General features: G+C 52.5%; 2 protein-coding genes across 2 annotated transcripts in view; one reads left to right on the top strand and one right to left on the bottom strand.

Annotated features, from left to right (window-relative positions):
• The window catches only part of Fads2 (fatty acid desaturase 2), a 39,957-nt gene extending 33,601 nt beyond the window's left edge, over window positions 1–6,356 (top strand). The window contains exons 8-12 of the mRNA XM_005369622.2: window positions 2,721–2,818; window positions 2,995–3,091; window positions 3,605–3,684; window positions 4,385–4,510; window positions 4,835–6,356. Coding sequence (XP_005369679.1) covers window positions 2,721–2,818; window positions 2,995–3,091; window positions 3,605–3,684; window positions 4,385–4,510; window positions 4,835–4,886 — 453 coding nt within the window. The 3' untranslated portion in view covers window positions 4,887–6,356. The remainder of the gene's footprint in view (window positions 1–2,720; window positions 2,819–2,994; window positions 3,092–3,604; window positions 3,685–4,384; window positions 4,511–4,834) is intronic.
• Window positions 6,357–9,918: 3,562 nt separating this feature from the next.
• The window catches only part of Fads3 (fatty acid desaturase 3), a 16,310-nt gene continuing 11,044 nt past the window's right edge, over window positions 9,919–15,184 (bottom strand). Inside the window, exons 4-12 of the mRNA XM_005369620.2 lie at window positions 14,182–14,283; window positions 13,936–14,058; window positions 13,629–13,689; window positions 13,138–13,214; window positions 12,588–12,685; window positions 12,098–12,194; window positions 11,875–11,954; window positions 11,591–11,716; window positions 9,919–10,247 (exon numbers count right to left, since the gene is read on the bottom strand). Of these exons, the coding sequence (XP_005369677.1) occupies window positions 10,196–10,247; window positions 11,591–11,716; window positions 11,875–11,954; window positions 12,098–12,194; window positions 12,588–12,685; window positions 13,138–13,214; window positions 13,629–13,689; window positions 13,936–14,058; window positions 14,182–14,283 (816 nt within the window). The 3' untranslated portion in view covers window positions 9,919–10,195. The remainder of the gene's footprint in view (window positions 10,248–11,590; window positions 11,717–11,874; window positions 11,955–12,097; window positions 12,195–12,587; window positions 12,686–13,137; window positions 13,215–13,628; window positions 13,690–13,935; window positions 14,059–14,181; window positions 14,284–15,184) is intronic.

The raw sequence follows: 15,184 nt of genomic DNA, 5'->3' as shown, positions 1-15,184 counted from the left end.
TCGCTGGTGCTGTGTGTGTGTGTGTGTGTGTGTGTGTGTGTGTGTGTGTGTGTGTGTACCACAGCCTAGGCATATGCTCACACACACACAGCTATTGTGTTTTGTGCTGTAATGAGCGTTACGGTTTCTGTGTGCCCATGTTTGTGGCAGCTAGACGACAAACTTGGGTGTCATCCATAGGAACACCATCTTGCTCCTCTGAGTCAGGACCTCACTGGCCTGGAGCTCACTAATTAGGCTAGATTGGCTGCCAGAGAGAGAGCCCCAGCAGTCTTCCTGATCCTGTCTCCTCAACGCTGGGGTTACAAGTACACATCACCATTCATGCAGGGGATCCTGGGGGATCAAATTAAGACCCTCAGTTATGAGAAAATGAGTTACCTCTAGATCCCTAGATTTATTGTGTATGTGTGTGTGCGTGTTGTTTGTTTCACAAAGAATAAAGCATCAACTAGGAAGAGCAGGAAGGGAAATTGGCAGAGCCAGGGGACTCTGACAGGCTCCCAGGCCTTGCCTCCAGAGCAGCTGTAACCAGGTCCTGAGCAGTTCTGCTGGGCCATTGGCAGTATCTGGAGACATTTATGATTATCCGAGTTAGCAGTGGGAAGATGATGCTAGCCCAGCATCTAGCCAAGAGGGATGGTAAACATCCCACAAAGCCCCATGGTGAAGAATTGTCTTGTACCAGTACATACTGTCAGGGCTGGGAGACCCTAGCCTTGAGAATGGAGATGGGAAGCCCTAAGAGTCTGAAAGAATACTCATGATCCAGCACAGGCACCTGCAGCACTGCCTGGGATACTTTTCAGACCCCACTTTCCTGGGACTGATTATCCTAGGCAAATTACCTTGGTAGTCTCCCTGTTGTTTATTTAGGCTTTCCATACATTTATTTATTTACTTACTTAATTTTGAAATAGGACCTCACTATATCGCCCAAGCTAGCCTTGAACTCACAATCTTTCTGCCTCTACTTCCCTGGCCATGCCTGGCCATGCATCTCTCTCTCTCTCTCTCTCTCTCTCTCTCTCTCTCTCTCTCCCTCTCTCTGTGTGTGTGTCTCTCTCTCTGTCTGTGTGTGTGTGTTTACCACATCCTATACATATGCACACACATACATACATACTTATGCACTGCATTTATACAGTAGATTAAAGTGGGGTTGGGGATGTGACTCAGTGGCAGAGTGCTTGCCTAGCATGCATGAGACCCTAGGTTCAAACTCAGGCCAGGGTATGAGGTAGGAGATGATCGAAGTATGACGAGCTTGCTGTGCCTCCTCTTGACCAAAACCAGCACCTTGCCAGATATGAGCATCTTGTCTTCAGCCACTTCTAGCTGTTGCATCTGTTCCTACCTCGACCCTCCTGAGATGCTCATCCCTTTTCCTACTCAGCTGACAGCACTCTGATCACCTGGAATGGCTCTAAGGACCAGCCTCAATTCCTTGCAACCAAGAAAGCACTGACTAAGGCTACCCTTGTTCTCTAAATCATTCTGGAATCTGCCATGTTGTCATCATCAATATGATCCTGGTTTTCTTCTCTGTTTTGTGCATGAACTAAGTCACCAGTGTGCCAGATTCTGTTGTCATTTCAAGATCTTTGGTTTGGTTTTGGTTTCGTCTTTATTTCATGTGTACAAGTGTTTTGTCTGCTTGTCTGCATGTGTATCTGTGCACTGCCTGGTGCCTGCAGAGGCCAGAAGGGGACATTATGTCACCTGGAACTAAGGATGCAGATGCCCATGAGCCTCAGTATGGGTTCTGGGAATCGAACCGCGTCCCCTGGAAGAGTAGCCAGTGCTATTATCCAGTAAACCAACTCTCCAGCCCTTCTGCAGGGTTTTCCCACTGCCTCAGAGAGGCCAGTCCTTGTTGAAAGAACTTTCTGTGTAAGCATAGGCTAGGCACGAGCATTTCCAACTACCAAAACAAAGAGCTGAGTTGGGGAGCTGAAGCCAGAGGACTTCTGGATCCTGCAAAGCTCTATGGCCACTTGGATTACATGGGAGGGTCTTGTAGCAGGAGGTGGGACCTGTTTGGAGCAGAGGTCATTGGTTACCCTGGAGGCATGAGGACCATCGGCAGGAGAGCAAGCCAAAGGAGGCTCTTGCTGTGGTCCAGCCAAGACACATGACTTGAGTGGCAGAGGAAGTGGAGAGACAGGGATCTCTGCAGAATGACTGCTTGTGAGCCTATGACAGGGGGCAGAGGCTTCCCAAGAGATTTCCAAGCTTAGGACCTTGCTACCAACTCCAAGGAGGGGCAGACAAAGTGAGGAGGGGGAGGGCCTAAGAAGAGAGTCCAACCTGAGAAGTGACCTGGGCCGGATTGCAGGGAGGGGTGGCGCGTGTCTCCTGGCCCTTTCCCTCCTGAGAAAGGAAGGAAATCCAGGTGCCTGAGCAGGCGCAAGGTTAAGGGTGGCCCGTCACTGACCGTATGTTGGGGGCTCACATCACAGTCCTCTGGACCTATGGCTACCTGCTAGCCAATATCCCATTTCTTTACTGAAACTCACCATGCAAACTCCATGTAAACAGGTAGCTTAAGCAAGTGTCAGACTGTGTATGGCCCAGTGTCCCAACTTCCTAGCAGCCTGCTGTGGTTTCTTCTGAGCACCTGTGCCAAGGAGTGAGCTGTGTGTATACATGCCTCTGTGGTTAGGTACACCATGCCAAATAGGGTAGGGCGGGTCAAGTCTAATCATGTTTCCCTATAGGACTTGGCCTGGTCCATCAGCTACTATGTGCGTTTCTTCTACACCTACATCCCTTTCTACGGCATCCTGGGAGCCCTGGTTTTCCTCAACTTCATCAGGTACCCCAGCTTTGCTGGCTCACCCTGTACTTCTGAGAGCACTGACTCTGTGATGTGAAGCCTGTTCCTACCTGCCGTGGGGGTAGGGTAGGTGCTAGGTACAGCGGGTCTGTTTCTGTGTGGCTTCTTGCACCCCGCCCTGAGGCTGAGCTGCACTGAGCTGCACTGTCTTCTAGGTTTCTGGAGAGTCACTGGTTCGTGTGGGTCACTCAGATGAACCACATCGTCATGGAGATTGATCTTGATCACTACCGGGATTGGTTCAGCAGCCAGGTGAGGGACCCGGCAAAGCCCGGACCCCACTGTTCATGCCTTCACCCAGATTTGGCTACTTCGGTGGATCCAGGGCTATGCTGGGCTTCCCTAGTTCTACTTGTAGCCTGTTGGGAGCCTCCGAGCTAAACAGGAAAGGGTGGTGGTAAAGATTAGGGATGTAGCTCATCTGAGGCTTGCCTAGCATGCATACAGTCCTGGATTTGAGCTCCGGTACCCAGTGAACCCAGTATGGTGACTCATACTTTTACTTAGTTCTTGGGACAGGGAGACAGAGGATCATGAGTCCAAGGCCAGAGTGAGTTACGAATGACACAGAAGAAAACATGGAAGGAATGGCAGGAATCTTCCAGAGGATCCTTGGGGAATTTGGGTGGGCTAAGGCTTCCCAGTAGAATGGTACAACTAGAGAGGTGGCCCTGAGACCCCGGGTAAGGTGACCTTTATGAGGTAAGTCTAGGTCCTTTGGTTTTCTTTTTATCCCCAGCCACTTATCCCCTGTCCCCTCTGCAGCTGGCAGCCACCTGCAATGTGGAGCAGTCCTTCTTCAATGACTGGTTCTGCGGGCATCTCAACTTTCAGATTGAGCACCAGTGAGTGTGGCCCAGGAAGGTGGGGGTGGGGCGGGGAAGACAAGGAGTTTGGGAGGGCAGTGGTCACCAGCTCACAGGCCAAGGGTAACAAACAGGTCTATCTTCTCTCATTGGCCACTGCACCATCTGAGAACACAGCTGGGCAGGAGAGGGGCTTTCTCCTGCGTGGCTGCTCTGCAGATACAGAAAGCGTGAAGACCATCTCTCAGTTCTATAATGCTCAGTTCTATAACTCACTCCCACTTTATTGACTGGGAAACTGAGGACCTGATCGATAGCCTATCTGGTTCCCCGGATGGCTGAGGGACTGTCCCTAGTGGATCTGCCTTTGTCTCATCGTTTGTCATTCTTCTCATCGTTTCCCATCTGTTTCTTATTTTTTTATAAGAAGCTGGGAGTTTAACTTACAGGAACAAGTTGAACTGCCTTGTCCACCCCATAATGAGACTACAGGCATGAGCCATAACACTCAGACCCTTGTCTTTGGCTGTGCAGTACCAATATGGCTTTCTGGAGTGCCCCTGCTCATAGATCGCTCTGTTGTACATCACTAGTAGCCCCTGTAGACAGCTGGTGGGAGCTGTGTAGTCTTATCCGGGTCGCAGATAGGGCCTCAGACCTGCCTCCCTCCCTGGGCTGTAGGGAGAGGTGGAGAGCATGGGGCCTGCACTGCACTCACTCTGCCTACCTGCCCCCTCAGCCTCTTCCCCACCATGCCACGGCACAACTTGCACAAGATCGCCCCGCTAGTGAAGTCTCTCTGCACCAAGCATGGCATCAAGTACCAGGAGAAGTCGCTGCTGAGGGCCCTGCTGGACATTGTGAGGTGAGGGGTGTGGGCTTGGCAGGTGCTAGGGCTCTGAGGCACCGGGAGGGGCCAGAGGTGCGGTGGGGCTGAGGAGGTGAGAGGCACATGGCAAGCCTTACAGTAGAGACTCCAGCTCACAGTAGGGACTACTGACCTCTGGTCCACTCAGGGCTGGAAGAGGAACTCCTCTCTCTCCTTGCCCACAGCCCGTGTGGTAAGTGGCAAGCTCTGGTCAGTAGCTGAGATGGATAGCATGACTTCCCTCATGTCCCACTGCCTAGAAGCCTTGGCCCCTTTCCATCCTGGTTCCTGAGCCCTGGTCCTCTCTCTGTGTCTTTACAGGTCCCTGAAGAAGTCTGGGGAGCTGTGGCTGGATGCCTACCTCCATAAATGAAGACGCAGTCCTCAGGGCACCCCTGGGGGAGGGGCACAGCTGGAGTGAGGGCCAGAGGGAGGGGAGGGCTTTTGTTCTGAAGGGTTTTCATGAGACTAAAGTGTCCACTGGCTCACGTTCCCCATACTTGGTCTTGCATCCTTTCTTGTCCTCTCCCCCCATCCTATCCTCACGGGGTTCCCCCTTTGTCAGCCCTAGCCCTGTGCCCTCTGCCTCCCAGGGCCTTCTCCCAAAGAGCGGGAGAGAAGTGGCTGAAGCTAGTGGTTGTATCTATGCCTCTAACTTCTGCACCTAAAAGACCCCTGGTATAAGACTCTGCTCTTGGCAGCCTAACCGTCAGACATTAATCCTCCCTCCCTTGTCCCCACAGACCCGCTCTGTGGAGCAGGGTCCAGGACTTGGCTCTATACTCCCTGCCAGCCTATGGTCTGGTTGTTTGGGTGAAGACATAATTTGTGTTCTGGGTGTCCTTCCCTTGGCTGGGATTGGTACGTAAGGGCCTCCCTCTGGCTGCCCAGGGCCAGCTTAGACTTAGAGGCCCAAGGAAAAGTTCTCCCACGCCCACCATCACAGCTCCAGGCCCTGGGGTTGTGCAGGTTCTAGTTCACCATCTACCCAACTCCAGAGACCAAAGGGATTGTCCCTTGTGTGGGCTCAGCAGAGGTGGTGGCCAGGCTGAAGGAGGGGACTGGCCAGCCTGGAGCCTAACCTATCTTCCACTCCTACCAGATGCTTCTTAATTCAAAGCCCCAAGACCCTGGGGTGGGGGTCAGACCTTTTTTCAAATCCTCCAGCCAGTCCCTAGAGACTGGAAGATGTGGACCTTGCAGGAGAGCCCCCGAGCTGCTCTCCCCAGGACAGGGTGACCAGCATGGCCAGCATGGCCAGCACTTGACCGCTCACTGCTTCTTTCCTATTTTTACAATCTTGTTTGTTTGTTTTAGATGTTGTTGTGGTAACATTTCCTACAGAATGCATTTTGATAGGAGGGTAAGAGAGGGCTGGGCTTGAGGGTAATCTAGATGCCCCTTGCCAGGCTCTCCCAAGGCCCTTCGGGTAGAGCTAGGCTTCGCCATCAAGGCCATACTGTAAGCTGTGGCTTGAGGCTGCTGCTATCAAGTTAGGAGAAACAGGGTGGGGTGGCGTCTCTCAGGAGGGCCATTGGGAATACCCAGCGAGAATCATGCAAGAGGGTAGAGGTAAGGGGGAGGTCAGGAAGGCTGAGGGTATGAGGGATGTATGAGGGCGGGTGGGAGGGGGGATATCTGCTGGCTGTATCAGGAAGGGAACCCATGCTGTGTCATCCTGAGATCTAACTGAACTAACCAATATTTAAATTGGAAAGAGAGGCTCAGCCTGCACAGGGGAAGCCCTCCAGGACCCCCAGCCAAGAGAGACCAACTGCTTATTGCTCCACAGAGGCAGAGAACCTGTAAGGAGCTGATCATAATTTGTATCACATTGTTTCCCCACCTCTACTTTTCTTGGGAAATAAAAAAAAAATGTAATTTTATTCTCACTTGCCTGTAGCTGAGTAAGAACAGTGGATGGCTGATGCTCTTGTATGCTAATGTCATGGGTATGTGTGGGTATGGTAATGCTCTTGTATGCTAATGTCACGGGTATGCATGGGTATGGTAATGCGTGGATGTATGTATAGAAGGGAGGCACTTGCCCCACAGGAGAAAGGCCTAACTGTTAAGGCGAGTAGCAAACAGAACCCTGATCCTCTCTAGGAGAGGCAGTGAAGGTTCTGGAAACGGGTGTCTGTTTTGTGTTGCTGTGCCCATGTGGAAGCTTGGTGAGTCTCTATAGCCTGGGGAAGGCCTGTAGCATCCCAGCCCTGGTTACTGTTCACTCACAGGGGACTCTGGTCTTAGGTCTGTCTGACCTCCAACCTGGGAAGCCAGAATAATCTACACCAGAGGTACTTGCCCAGTTCACCCTGTGATTGGACCCATGCTGCTGCTCTCTGAGCACCCATCTCTGACAGGCTCAGCAGGCCATGTCACTTCAGATATGTCAAGGAAGAGCAAGACATTGGGCACATGGTGGCCAGCACTCCAGAAAGGACAGGGACAGCTCCAGCAGAGATCTCATCCCCATGGATGACCAGGACCTAGCCAGAGAGGAACAGGGATAGTAGCCACTGTGTGGAAATGGTTCCCAGTGACTACACTGAGGCTGGATGGAACAGGGCTGGGGTGGTAGACACTGAGTGGCCCTGGATGAGCCCTCTGCCACCTCACCTCCAGGACCCTTGGTGCCACAGTTTCGACACTTTGGGTAGACTGGCTCCAAGGCTGCTGATTTCTGTCCATCAGCACAAGCCCTGGCCTCACCTGAGTGATAAGTCCACTGGAGACCTTGGAGGTGGCAGACTCTGGTGAACACATCCTCGCTACTCACCTATGCCTTTCTTCCACTTGCTGCTTGGGCTTCTGTTTGTGTGTTGCTTTCATTGGTTAATGAATAAAGAAACCTCATTGGCCTAGTTGATAGGGCAGAACTTAGGCAGAGAAGACAGAACTGAATGCTGGGAGGAAGAAGGGCAGAGTCAGAGAAGCCATGGATCCTCCGCCTGACATGGACGCTGTTTAGAATCTCTGGTAAGCCACTACCATGTGGCGACACACAGATTAATGGAGATGGGTTAAACTAATGTGTAAGAGTTAGTCAATAAGAAGTTAGAGCTAATCGCCAAGCAGTGTTTTAATTAATACGGTTTCTGTGTGGTTATTTCGGGTGTAAGCTAGCTGGGACAAACAAGCGGACCCCTCTCCTTTGCATCAGCCTGCCAACTGTGAATCCAGGGTCTATGGCATCTGACACCCAGAGATCTTGGGAGCAGGAGGGTGACTGAAGAGAACACTGCAGGGCTGAGTGGTCTCGGCTGTGAGGATACCAGGGAAATGTAGGCCCCCATCTTGAGCTTGTGTCTCCTGTGGTAACTACCTCACCTTCCCTTACACACACTCCTGCCTCTCGCCTTGCCCTTGAGCACTACCTAAGGTCCAGAGCTGAGGATGGCTGTACCTGTTCCTTCCGTTACAGTGCTTGGCTGACGCTCTTGACCAATATCCCCCAATTTGTGGGTTTCTGTCCCCTACTAAAGTTACGACCCTAATATTCAAAGCCTGGAGTTATCAAACCCTAACACCTCCCAGGCCAAGGGCTAAGACCAGAGTGGGGAAGGCGCTTAGCCTGAGTCAGCACAGTGACAACAGATGACTCAGAGCATACGTGGGGAATTCGTGCTTCTACCCCAGTTAGCGAGGCTATTTCTTTCCTTCCCCCACCATGCCAAATGTCATACTGTACAGGAGGCTCCATGGGTCGAGGCAGACAGTGGGGTGATTAGTCCGGGTGGAGGAGATGATAAGGAATAAAGGAATAGGGTGCTACTGAAAACAGTCCCTACCAGCTTTGAGGTAGAATGAGCATGCGCTAGGCACCAGACCCCAGAGGTGGGGCTGTTGGAGCAGTCTGGATATCTGTGCATGCACATTTGTGTGTAGAGCTAGAGGCCCAGAGGTGATCAGCAGCTTGACTAGTTCCTCATACATCCAGCTAAACACGTGGGAGCCTTTAGGGCCACTGGGGGTGGAGGAGAGGGAGGCCCCTAGCAAGAAGGTTTGGAGCAAAGGTTGCAGCCACTTGGACTAGCCTGGGCTACCATGCTGTGAGCCCACTGAGGCTCAGCTGGCTTTGCTGAGCTGACTTGGGAAGGCCTGTAGTGAGGATAGCTGTTGTAAGATGGACCAGACAGCAGTGGGTCCCCACAGATCACCTGATGACCTGGGAAGGGGCTGGAGGAAACTTCTGTACATTTCTGGACACCAATGTTCTATTGATTGATAGGATTTTACATTTCTAGCCAGACTGGCTTCACAATAAATGGAACACATAGCCACCCAGTGTTTCAAGACCAGGACATCACAGTCATGGCCCTACTGCCTTCTGCTGTTGTTGATGCTTTTCTTGGGACTTTGAAGGTATTTGGGTCTTCAAACCATTTGCTTCAAGAGTTAATGAAGAGAACCAGTAACAGGAAGCAGGGCTTGGAAAGTGTTGAGGTCTTTAAGGACACAGTCTGTTTGCACAGTCCTTTCTCAAGGCCTTTATCTCCCCACTGCCAGCCACACCCACAAAGGCAGCGGCTGTCGGTGGACTGAAAGAATAAGCCCTGGCTTCCCCCAGGAAACTTTATTTCTTGACCCAGACCCAGGCCTGCTGTATAGACAATAAAAAAAGGGATAAAGTTGGGTCTTTCAAAGGTGCCTTTTCCTGTCCCATTGATACGTATGGTCTATGATCTCCTTATCTTTGCTCTGAGAAGCATACAGGCAGGGAAGTGAGACTCAGGTGAGTGGAGCTGACATAGATGACAGAGAGGAAGAAGGGACAGTAATCGGCTCCAGGAAGACACCCTAAAGGCAGGCGTCTCCACGAGGTATTAGATAACTCTGGATTTGGAGGGAGAGCGCACTCCCCTGAGCCACCACTAGGGGCAGCATGAAACATGGTCCACACTGCTGTTGTGTGGATACCCCAGGGTGGTGCTGCAGGCTCAGTGATGATTCCTAGGCTAGCCCCTATTCAAGAAACAGGCCTCATATTCCAAGGATTTAGGGATGGAATGGCCACCCGAGTCCCTGCCCATTCGGCACTGTAACTGTTGTGCCATGCCAAGTCTGGCAGAGCTCCCCATTACTGGACCCTCCTGTGTGGAGGACTGTAGGAGGCCAGTACCAACACATGGGCTTTCCATCCTACAACTCAGAGGCTCCTGCAGATGTGACCCTCAACCCTAGGTCCTTGAGATATAACTCATCCCAGGGTGCTGCTGAGTGTAGGAACAGGAAGTGGCCAAGCCCTGAGGTGGAGCTGAGCTGGAGCAGCTGTTGCCGCCATGACCCAGAGTACCCAGCGTGGAAGGGAACTCCTTACATCCCGTCCCATCTCGACACTCTGATGCCCCCTCCAGGAAGTCTGAAGCAAAAAATCCATGAAAATTCAACACTTGGCTCCATGTGTCTGAGTTGCTTTTTATATAAAAATAACAAGTTTTCCTCCAATTCTTGCTCTAGGAAAACATGCTATGCTCCACCCCTGGTCCTGCTGAACAAGTGCCATGGCCATAGGGCTCTTGAACGGAAAATGTTGAGGACTGAGGAAAGCAGCAGGACCAGGCAGGTAGGCAGGCTGCCCCAGCAGGGGGTGAAGAGGGCTGTCCATCTTGCCCAGTGACTCGGTGATTGCTGGAGTCTGTATCCTTTCCCTCTTCGCCACCCAGGAGGGTGCTGTCTTCATTGATGGAGATATGCATCCAGCCAGATGTCGCCAGACTTCTTCAAGGATCTGAGAGTTGGGGATGGGAGTCAGGGATTAGCATCCCCCTGTGTCCCGTAAGGAATGTTGAGTAAAGACATCTCTGTGGGTTCCCATCCCCCGCCCTCCCTGAGACAGGCAGCTGTGTGGGGCCAGGTACTTATTAACCAGAGTGGAATCTGGACTGCAGCAGGGAGGTGAGTGGCAGGCGGCCAAGTCCAGTTGTAAGCCTCAGTGGGCCTGGCCATCATTCATCTGCTTCTCCCTGCTGCCTCTCCCTTTTGGGCTCTGCAACCCAAGACATGGGGCACAGAACCTGCCCCCATCATAATCATAATCTCAAAGACAAGAACAGGAAAAGAACAATGTACAGATGTCACAGAATCCAACCTCTGGTTTTCCCACCTCCAAGACTGATCCTGGAGGCTGAGCCCTCCCCTGACAGCCCTGCCTCGTGGCCTTCCCCTCTCTGCTTCTATTCTTGCTCAGAGAGCATGCGCACTTTAGAGCATCTTTGTAAGATTTAAAAGTCAGGTGGTCTCTCTCCTCTCCTCCCACAAATCAGCACATTCCTGCCTGAGGACCTCTGCAGGGCCTCTGTCTTCAGCCAGGTGCCCTTTCCTCAGTGACCAGCTGTCTCCCAGCTTCTTGCCTCTGTTCACATGGCAGATTCTCCACACTTTGCACCTGCTATGCCATAAACAGTATCACACCCTCCGCCTGACCCTCCACATCTCCTCTCCTGCCTCCATCCTAGGTTTCATTCTCCTTACATGTTATTTAAAATGGTTCTCAAATTTTATCATGCACTCATTGTTTGACCACACACGTGTGTTTGTGGTGTGAATGCATGTTACATGTGAGGTTGATGTCCAGCATCTTCTTATTGCTTTTCCATCTTCTCACTGAACCTGGAGATCACTGGCCAATAAACCCTAGAGGGATCCCCTGCTTCTGCCTCCCCAGTGCTGGGATGACAGGCACATGCCATCATTCCTGGTTTTTTACATGGGTGCCAGGGATCTGACCTCCAGTCTTCATCCTTACACAGAAAGCACTTTACCTACTGAGCCAACTCTCCAGCCCTACAAATGCTTGCTTTGTTTCCCCAGCCATAACACTGGTTTCAGTTCCCAGGAGGCAGAAACCTCTAAGCCTGTCTGACTCACTGCCATATTCCTAGGGCTCCATGAGATCTCTACGCTGGGGAACAAGTTGGGCACTGGCTGATCAGGAAAGGTCTAGAAAGCCAGTACTGAGGGAGGGCCCCTCTCTGAGGGCCAGGAGCTTGGAAGGTGCTGACTGGGTCAAGAGTGAGCATGGACTTGGAAGAGACTAGTTTATGCAACCTGAGGAGCCCAGTGCAGCCTTACCTGATGATGTCCGCCAGGGCAGTGAAGAAGGGTTTCACCTCATACTGCAGGCCATGCTTGGTGCAGAACGCCTTGACCAGGGGGGCCACCCTGTGGTAACTGTGCCTTGGCATCGTGGGAAAGAGGCTGGGAGGGCAGGCCAGATCTGAGTGGGGAGCTGCCAGAGGCAGCCCACCTACTCCTCACCCTCTAGGCCACATCGTCCAGGGATCACAGAGAAGTGAGCCCTAGACCCTGGTTTTGGCCTCACCCTGTACCCAGAAAGCCCTACAGGCCACACTTACTGGTGCTCAATCTGGTAACTGAGGTGCCCACTGAACCAGTCAACCAAGGGCGAATGCTTCACATTGCAGGTGGTTATCAGCTGCCGGGGCAGGAGAGGTACAAGTGAGGGAAGCTGGCTCAGAACCTTGACCCCACCATCTGGCAGCCTCAGCAGGGCCTGATCCCTCCCAGAGCATGACTCCCCAGCTGGCATGTCCTCCAACTAGGCTCCCCAGGGCCTACCTGAGAGCTGGCCCAGTCCCGGTGCTTTTCGTAACCAATCTCCTTAGGGATGTGGTTCATCTGCGTGATCCACACAAACCAGTGGCTCTCCAGGACCCTGTGAGGGAGGCTTTGGTACTGCCCTAAATCCAGCTCAGAGTGGAGGCTGGCATACATACAGCTGAACCCAGACCTGGGCCCCAACTTCTCTATCTGTACAATGGGGTTATCTAGTTGCTTCTGCATTGACATTTAAAGAAACTTCATAGAGCAGTGTCCCAAGTGAGGCTGAGGGCCACCCACAGGCCCAGGACCAAGTCAAGCTGCTTTCCTCAAGCCCTAGGGTCTGGCCACCCTGCTAAAATTTGATTATCGTAACAGCCACCTCAAGGGTGGTACTGGCACCCATCCTACATTGGGACAACAGGCTAAGCAGGGAGGGCTGTGGTCAGGGTCCCCTGCCACCTGCGTGAAACCTCCCCACACCCTGCCACCCTGAACCTGCCCATACCTGACGGCAACAAAGAAAAATAGTGTCCCAGTTGCACCATAGAAGGGAGCATAGGACAAGAAGAAGCGGGAGTAGAAACTAGCAGCCCACAGCAAGTCCTACAAGGAAGACAGAGGCAGTGCTGAGTAGCATCCACGGATGGGGGCAACGGGGAGACAGGAGGAAGGGCTGGGGTCATTCAACTCTCTTTTGCATTTGCTTCAGGGTTCCAGATAGGCCACTGCCCCTCATCAGGCTTCTGCTTTCATGACTAAGTATAAGGATGGGGTCCCTGCCATGTCACCAGTTAGAGCTGACCATGGTGGTGACCTTGAGGGTGCAGTAGGGCAGCCCATGCCTGGGACACAGGTGCCTGACAGTCAGTCCAGTGACTCTCCCCCACGAGGGGAACTCCTTCACAGAAGAGGTCCACCACGTACCCCAAAGTGCATACTCTCTCCTTGCACACACACACACATACACCCACTCACACTCAGGGATGGATAGGACTGTCCCCTGAAGCCCTCTCCCAGAAAGTTGGATACTTGTGGTCCCGAGCAGTACCACTCACCATCCACTGCATGCGCAACAGCATGTGTGCCAGGTTTTCAAGTTCAAAGTTCACCAAGGTGAGCAGCGGTGGGCCAACTGCAAGAAGGGAGCGTAGGGGCATGCAGTAACGGGTGGGGTACCCAGATGAGGTGGGTGGAGGAGAGAATATAAATGCGGACCTATCCACTGAGATGACCTCACAGTTCCCACAGGGCCTGACTCATACTCGGTCTCTTGGTGCCTGGCTCTTGTCCCTGTCTCCCACCTCCCTTGTCCCTTGTATAGATCAGGAGCCAGCCTTACAGATTTCTGTCCTTGAGTCTACCCTGTCCCTGTTTGCAGAAGCAGTTACAGAACACTCTAGGACTCCAGACACCCTGACTTAATGGTAGAGAGACTTGGGGGAGGGCGGGAAAGAGTGAGGACAGCCAGAACAGAAGGCCTAGAGCCGTCAGGTGGGTAGCATAGGCCGAGGGCCTGCCCTACCCCAGAGGGCCAGCAGATACTCACTCAGGAAGAAGTACAGATGCTGACAGTTGTAAGGCAGGTATCTGATTTTCTTCTTGCCGTACTGTGGAGACAGGTGTCAGCTGGGGAGAGCAGCTCTCCAGGCCAAGGTCAGGGGGCTGGCTGAGGCCAAGGTCAAAGGCAACTCTAGAGTCTAGCCACTGGGCCACTCATCCCCAGGTGGCTAGGAGAAGGACCGAACCTAGAGCTGGAATACGGCTAAGCTAGGGGGCAAGCATGGGGTCTCCTTCCCTGCTAAGGCCCCTTAGCTGCAGGCCTGTCCTGAGTGTCCATGATCCCTGCCACCTACCTCCACACTTGACTCTCCCAGGAGGAAGACGGGTGCCACACCCACATCTGGATCCTTGTGGAAGATGTTGGGCTTGGCATGGTGCTGGAAGTGGCGGAAATTCCACCAATGGGCAGAGAAGCCCTGTGCGGAGAAGGGATCTCAGGGGTGGAGTCGGGTTGTGCCCCTACTTGGTACCCGCACATTTGAGCAGACCCAGCAGAGCCCCAATTCCATGCCTGGACGCTCACACAGATTCACACTCACTTTCAACTGCCCCATCACGAACTGCTGGGCCACATAGTTCCACCTGGACTTGGTGAAGATGGAGGTATGGCCTATATCATGTTGCAGACACCAGCACTGGGCCTGGGGGGAGGAGGAGGTCAAGGGTGGAGGAGGCTACCTAGGCCCCTTCTGCTGCTACGGGTCTACCCACTGCTTATGCTTCACCTACTACTGATGTTCCACTGAAACCAGCTGCCTCTTTTGCTGGACCAGTGCACCTGAGTTTAATAGTGTGCATGTATGCAAAGGTCAAGATTCAGAAAAACCATTCCTCTGAATACAAGCTGCAGAAGCCAACTTTCTGCTCTTCTCATAGATCCTGTCTCCTGCTTCCCTGCATCCCCCAAGGCAAATAACAGAACCTAGAATTCTCTCCCCTATCCGAGGCAGGCCATAGACACAGGGCTGCTCTTCCCCCGAAGCCAGAAATCACTACTCTTAATTTCCCTTTTGCCTTGGTCCTGACCTTACAGAGGGCCACCTCATCTGAGATGAGTGCATAAGCCCTCTGTTTCGAAAAGCATTCCATCCCATACCTGGGAGGGAAGAATGCCTCAGAAAGAGGCCAAGAAAAGTCTGAGCAGCCAGGCCTTGCCAGGTTTCTGAGCCAGTCCGTTTCCACCGGCTCAGGCCCTTTTATTCTCTTTCCATCACGCAGACTTTTCATGTCTGAGCCCATTCCTACAGGCTATTCCTGCTTCTTACATCAGCTCACCCTGGTCTTTTGCTCTTTAATCTGAAGGCTCCTTGGCCACATAAGACTATGATCAGATAAATTTTCTAGGTTTTTCTCTTGCTAATCTGTCTTTTGTTGCTGGAGTTTTAGCCATGATCTTCATGTTAGACCTTTTTTTTCACCTACGCAAGTCCTATCACACACAGGGCTGTGACATTCTGGACCTGGTACATCTTAAAGGCCTCTAACATTTCACTTACTCATCCATGTACCCACCCACCCATCCATCCACTCACCCACCCACCC

The sequence above is a fragment of the Microtus ochrogaster genome, unplaced genomic scaffold (assembly GCF_000317375.1).
Source record: "Microtus ochrogaster isolate Prairie Vole_2 unplaced genomic scaffold, MicOch1.0 UNK56, whole genome shotgun sequence".
Classification (NCBI taxonomy): domain Eukaryota; kingdom Metazoa; phylum Chordata; class Mammalia; order Rodentia; family Cricetidae; genus Microtus; species Microtus ochrogaster.
The sequence above is the reverse complement of the archived record's forward strand: the minus strand, read 5'-3'. Positions and strand labels throughout refer to the sequence as shown.